The following is a 6,947-nucleotide window of genomic DNA, read 5'->3' on the forward strand; positions in this document are numbered from 1 at the left end:
TATATATATATATATATATATATATATATATATATATATATACATATATATGTATGAATATATCTTTAATTATATATACAAAATATATTTTTAATTTAAATCATATGTATATGTAGAGAGAAACGATTGGAGCAGGAACGAGTACTTCTCTCCCAACAAATGGCAGGTCTTGAAGAAGAGTTGGCTAAGAGAACGTCTGAACTTCAGACAGCAAGATCTGAATCTTCCGCTAGGGCTCTTTTAATTGATACAAAATTATCCCAGCGCGAGGAAGAATTGCGAATAGCCAATGAAGCCAATTCTCAACTGCGAGAATCGGTTTCTTCTCTTCAAAAACAATCCGATGAGCTGGCTCAGAAAGTGGAACAACAGCGTGCCCACGAAATCGCTATAAACGATTCCTACCAAAAAGAAATTAATGCGCAGAAAAATCTAGCTAGCTTATACGAGTCGATGAAGGATGATGCTAATGCTAAAGCCGAGGCACTTTCTAATGCAGCAAGCGAGCTACAAAAACTTGTGGATAGCACCGCGGAAGAATATGGAACCTTGGAGACAAAATACAATCAGTTATTAGTCCAGCACAAACAAGATATTGATGACAAAGAACAAAATATCCAGGAACTGACAAAAGAGTTAGAAAATGCTAATGAATTATTGAAGAATATTCAACAAGGTGGGTCACGTATCTAATTCTTTGTCATGTTCAATTAATTCTGGTATCATATTTGATTTTCTGTGTGTTACGTTATATTCTTAATTTTTTTTATTAGATATATTTTATTTATTATAATGCTTGTACAAACTTTGTAGAGAAATTAAATCAAGCGGTAGAACAATTGGCACCAGCAGCAGCTGTAACCAGTCGAGTGTTACGAAAAGGTTTAAGCCTAACGCAGATTTACACTCAACTAGTCGAAGTCACCAATGACTTAAATTTAGAGCGTGAAGAAAATGAACGTTTGAAGTCTCAGATGGATGTAATTCTTCGCGAATTGGAGCAGAAGGCGCCATTATTGCAGCAACAACGTCAAGATTATGAAACAGCTATGGCGAATATTACGACTCTAACAAATAGACTGGACGATCTTCTCGCAGAGAATCAACGTCTTCATGAAAATTCTGATGAGGCTAATCGTCTTGCCAAGCATCATTCTACAGAAAATCAAAGGCTAAAAACTGAATTGTCTGACTTAGCTAGACAAGTGAGTTATTACACAACAAACTAGAATTTAAGTAATAAATTCAAATGATCCATCGTGATATATAATTATGAAAAATATATTTTTTGATAATTTTTTAGGTATGTTATCTGCTCAAAGAAGTCCAAGAAAGTCGCACCAACACTCGTGTAGAAACGAGAAATTTGTCTTCATCCATAGACACAGATGACATCTCGTCATCGCAAATCATTAGTAAAAAATTAGTAACGTTTAAAGATATCGAGGAATTGCAGGAGAACAACCAGAAACTCTTAGCAATTGTTCGCGCATTATCATCTAGACAAGAAGAAATGGAGCGAGCCACTGATGAAATAAATTCGGGCGAAATGAAGGAGAAGCTGGATCGTTACATGGAACAATTGACAGAGATGCAAGTTGCGCAAGATAGGCAGTCGAAAATGTTGGATGGTCTTTTAAAGCAGAGAGACATGTACAAAAACATGTATCAACAGATGAAGAATTCCAGTGAAAAGAAGAAGGAGGAAGTGGATAAAGATATCGAAGAGGGCAAATCCAAATCAGAAGAGGAATCAAAGACAACGAAAAGTGATGAAGAAAAAGAAAAGTTACTCAAGAAATTAAAGGAGGCTGAAGATCAATTTAAACATGTTTCAGATGAATATGAGATATATCGCAAAGAACGAACTGCGCATGAAAAGATGTTGAGCGAAGAAGTTGAAAGACTTAGAAAGGAAGCAGAATCGAATTCGGCGAGGTGTTGCAGATTGAGGGCGCAGTTGGACTCAGCGAATGAGAGATTCTCACTTTTGCAGGGTAATGTTGCTTCATATAAATCCCAGATCAAGGCACTTGAGGAGAAATGCACCAATTATAACATCACCATTAGCAAACATGAACAAAGTATTATGATACTAAAAGACGAGACGCTCGCCGCTCAAACTCGCTTATCTCGAGCGGAAGTTCAACTAGAAAATCTTCGTCAGGAACGTCAACTTTTGCGAGACACGGAGGGACGTCTCTTAAAGGAGCGGGAAGTTTACCAAAGAGAAAGACAGACTCAAGCATTGCTTAAGGCAGATATGGAGTCTATTAAAGCTAGCTTGGAGCGAGTTCAGGCTGAAGGACAGCTTAGGGCCGAGCAGAGACTCGATGACGCCAACAGGGAATGCGCTGCTCTTCGACGTCGTCTTCAAGAAGAACAGGATCGCTTCAGAGAATTGGCGAGTCATTTAGAGAGACAGTTGATGACTGCTCAAGAAAGATTGAAAGAAGAACGCGAATTATGTGAGAGATTGAGAATGGAGTTAGATCAAGCGAGAGAGACTGAAACTCAGAGTAGTCAAAAAATTGATCAATTAAACAATAAATTAAGACAAGCAGCTGCCCATTCCATCGCTAAACCTTTGACAGGTGATGAAGGTCTTGTGAAGAGAATAAAGGATTTGGAAATACAATTAAGTTCCTCTCAGGTTGAAATAAATTCGCTCTCCGAACAGTTAAAAGCAGCAAGACAACAAAGTCAGCAGTATTGTGATATTGCAGAGAGTGCTGAAACGCAATTGAGAGAGTTGACAACTGAATATAATAAATATAAAGAAGAGCTGGAGAATGCTCTTAAAGAATCACGTGTAGAGATCATTTCATTGCAAAAAAGAGTGAAGGAATTGGGTGATGACCTGGCGAAGATATCAAATGGTAGGCAAGAAACCGATTCGGAGCTGAGGGATAGATTGGCTGAAGCTGAGAGAAAGATTGAAGAACTCGACGAGCTGAAGGGTGAATTGGAATTGTTAAAGACAGATCTGAAATCTGCCTCTATCGCTGTCAAAGAAGCAGAAGACAAATACACCAGAGAAATGCTGCAGCATTCGTCCGATTTGCAGGTAAGTCTAATAACGAAGGAATATATTTATATTTTATACTATTTTTTTACATAAATGTTTTTGCAGATTTTGACAAAGTTGAAAGAGGAAGCTCAACATGTTCAGCAGCGACTTGATGTTCTGACTCTAGAACGAAATGCAGCAGTGCAAGCTTTGGAAGTTGAGAAATCAGCCTCAAAAGAAAGAGAACAGAAGCTTGTGAATGAGGTTGAAGAAACTCAAAAGAGAATTATAGATCTCGATACCCAGAATGTACTTCTGCACAATCAAATTCAGGAGTTGGGTGACCGAGTAGCCATCATGCAGAGTCAACAGACAAAAATTAGCGGCGGAAGAGACAGTCCTGATACTAGCCTGGAAGCTCTAAATAAGAGTTTCAGCTCTTTGGAGGAAGACTCCAAATCAGTTGAACAATTGTTGAGAGTTATGAAATATTTAAGAAGAGAAAAGGATTTGGCCATAGCCAAAACCGATGTTCTTAGAGCTGAAAATCTCAGATTAAAATCACAGGTCGAGGTAATGGAGAAGCGGTTGAAAGAAACTGAAATGTTGCTAAATTCCGAACGAGAGAAGTCCGAGATTAATGTAATGACCACATCCAAGCATGCAGAATTGCTGCGCAAGGTGGAGACCTTAAACGCCATCACGGATTCTAATCGAATTCTCAGGGAAGAAAGAGATAGTCTCAGTGTGAAAGTCAACGAACTTACAACCAAAGTGAATTCTTTATCGGAAGAGGTAGTACCTCTTCGAGATATATCCAGAGATTTGACAGTTAAAACAGAAGCTTTGACAGAAGAAAACACTAGCTTGAAAGGCGAAGCAACCAGATGGAGGCAAAGAGCAAATACGTTATTGGAAAGAGCGAATAAGGCCAGCCCCGAAGACTGGCGACGACTTCAAACTGAAAGAGAGAACCTGAGTAAATTGTTGACGTCAGAGAGGGAAACTCATGCAAAGAGAACTGAAGAATTTAATCAAGTGAAAACAGAAAAGGCGAAACTCGAGGAGCAACTGACGCAATTGCAAAGACAGATACAAACTCAAGATGAACATATGTCGCGAGCATCAGAAGAGGTTCGCAAGCTGGGTCAGGAGCTTAACGAGGCATTAGCCGATTCTTCTTCGAAGACGAAGGATTTGGCTTCTCTTAGGAAGGAGCTAAGCGATAAGGATACCATTCTTAATGATGTTAAAAACAAGGAAATTCAGATCCGCAAAATAGCTAAAAAGTATAAAACGCAATTTGAGGAACTCGCGAAAAGCGTCGAGGAAGAAAAGAATCGCAATGAGGAAATCAGAAACGAGGATGCTGCAACGGGTGTGGCAACACAAGAACGCGAAGATCAACTGCGAGAGGAAGGCCGCCAAGAACTTCGCCAAGCGAACATCGAGCTCACGACGAAGATAGATGAGGTAACTCGCCAAATGGTAGTAGCTCAAAGTGAAGCGGATAATCTGCGAAAAGAAATCGAAGCCATGAATCGCAGCAGTATAGAGAAGGAAGAGAGAGCGAAACAGGTACTTAAGGGCGCTAGAACGAAGATCATGCAATTGACAGAGTCTAAGAAGATCTGCGAGAAAGAATTATTGGATCTAAAATCCAGGATAGAATCTACGGGAGGCAACGCCGGAGTTCAAGGAGATTCTGATACGGAACATGACGCACGATTAGTGGCACTGAAATCTCAGATGGAAGGTCGCATGTCTAGATTGGAGCACGAGAAATCAGAGATACAGGCAGAAAAGGAAGCGCTTTTACAGCGGGTTGCTCAACTCCAAAGACAGTTATCGGGAGTAAGCGGAGTAAGCGCGACTACGGAGCCACCAACAGCGAACATTAAACCGATGTCTGCCAGAGCGGAAACACCATTGGCCAGCATTAGACCAATGAGTGTGGTGGTGCAGTCGCGGACAGCTGCAGTCTTACCGACTACAGCTGGTGCACCGGTTATGGTTGCGCCACATCAGATGCAGCAACAACAGGTAGTACACACTACAGAGACGAGCTCGCCGACTAGTAGTTTGACCGACTTCCAACCGGCAAGTACCAGTACTTCTTCACAAAGTGCACAAACCAGTCTTCGTCAATTAGTGGTGCAACCACAGTTAAGTGAATCGGCGGAGTCAACACAGAGAGAAGACCCAGAAAGTGCGGAGACACTTAATTTACAGCCGCAACAGCAACAATGCCAGCAGCAGCAACAACAACAGCAACAAACAGTAGCGCTAGTGAGTCCCAGAGTAGAACAGCAGCAACAGCAGCAACAGATTACCGTCAGTGATCAGCAACAGACAGTGGCGAGTAGCTCCACACAGTCGGTCAGTACTTCTCAAGCTTCCACGGGACTCAAGAGACCTCGAGGCCGAGACTCAACCGCCTCTGGTTCCGGGATAGTTGAAGGATTGGACCACGGACGTCAGGAGCAAGTACAGAGTCCGAAAACGAAGAGGACCAGACCAGATATCAGCGCAACTGCAAGTGCCAGCGCTTCGGAAGTGGAATATCAGGTGAGATTGAGGATGTAAAAAGAAGAAACATACATTTCTATTGTATTCTATTTGTATCTATAATTTAGTTCAAAAATAATATTTTAACTTTAAATAATATTTTAACTCGCTATTAATATTGATTTAATATTTTAATATTATATATAATCATTTAACGTTTTAGGTGCCTACGTCAAGTCAGAGAGATCAAGACGAAGAAGTAGAAGAAGGATGCGTAGTAATAGTAGATTGTGATGAAGGTGAAGGTGGAGGCAATCATCAAGCACAGGAAGAGGAGGAATTTGACAATGATACGTATGAAGAGATAGAGGAAGAGGAAGAAATGCCTTATGAAGTCGAAGTTGAAGTTGAACGAGATAATAATGAGGTGGAAATTATTATGGAGGAGGATTCCACCAGTGTTGAAATCTCTAGACAAGGCCAAGCCATTATTCCTGCAAATCAACAACAATCCGAAGCCATAAGTAGCGCTGGACCAACCGCTGAACCTGCCACGTCTTTCACAGCCATGTCCTCTAGAGGAATCGCGCCCATGCCCAGACAGCAGCAACAGCAGCATCTTCTTTTGGTTGGTAAAATATTTGTACGACATTTTTAATTATTAAATTTTAAAAAGTTTACATTCCAATTTTTTATCGTGATTTTTTTCTCCCCAAAGCCACAACAAGGTTACGAGGATGGCGGTGACGACTGTATTGTACCAAGTACTCCTACTCTCTTTGTTCCTCGTCGCGATGGTTTCGGTGAAGCTGTCAGTTCTCCGCAGGTGCCGCAAGGGCGTTTCACTTTTGGAGACTCTTCGACACCTACGACAGCTTCCTCGACACCGTCTTTGACAACATCCACAGGCTCTAATACTAGGATCTTTGGTTCAACTAATTCTGCTGTTGTCCAGGAAAGCCTGGATGATAGTAGAATGGACCTGACACAGCTGGAGGATGGTGGAACTGGTCGTAGTGTTCCCACGACACCGCTTCAGGTTTCTCCAGCTGCGGATTTACCTCCTTCGGTAAAACAAATTTCTATTTTTTATTATAATTTCTTATGAAAACATTAAGGATTAAAACTATTAGTACTAATGTTTCACAATTTTCACAATTTTCTTTTACAATTTTCATTGCAATAGACTAGTAGCAGCCAATCTGAAGAACAAGAGAACACCGTAACACATGTTACCGTAACAGCCACTTCTGGAGATAATATTGAGGACTCTAACATTCCTAGCATTCATATTGTTGGTGTTGATGATCAACAACGAGGTTCCACTGAAGCTACAGAATCTAGCGCAACTCCAAGTGAAGGTATCTCATTGAAATCTAATCATATTCAAAAGTTTAAAATATTCTCTCTCTCTTTCTCTCTCTCTCTC

General features: G+C 40.7%; 1 protein-coding gene across 1 annotated transcript in view; it reads left to right on the forward strand.

The window, feature by feature from the left end:
* The window catches only part of LOC105621843 (nucleoprotein TPR), a 12,415-nt gene that overhangs the window by 3,665 nt on the left and 1,803 nt on the right, over positions 1-6,947 (forward strand). Inside the window, exons 4-10 of the mRNA XM_012203282.1 lie at positions 117-676; positions 814-1,205; positions 1,304-3,067; positions 3,134-5,578; positions 5,742-6,146; positions 6,237-6,587; positions 6,705-6,910. Coding sequence (XP_012058672.1) covers positions 117-676; positions 814-1,205; positions 1,304-3,067; positions 3,134-5,578; positions 5,742-6,146; positions 6,237-6,587; positions 6,705-6,910 — 6,123 coding nt within the window. The remainder of the gene's footprint in view (positions 1-116; positions 677-813; positions 1,206-1,303; positions 3,068-3,133; positions 5,579-5,741; positions 6,147-6,236; positions 6,588-6,704; positions 6,911-6,947) is intronic.

Source organism: Atta cephalotes, assembly GCF_000143395.1.
Source record: "Atta cephalotes unplaced genomic scaffold scaffold00037, whole genome shotgun sequence".
In the NCBI taxonomy this organism is placed as follows: domain Eukaryota; kingdom Metazoa; phylum Arthropoda; class Insecta; order Hymenoptera; family Formicidae; genus Atta; species Atta cephalotes.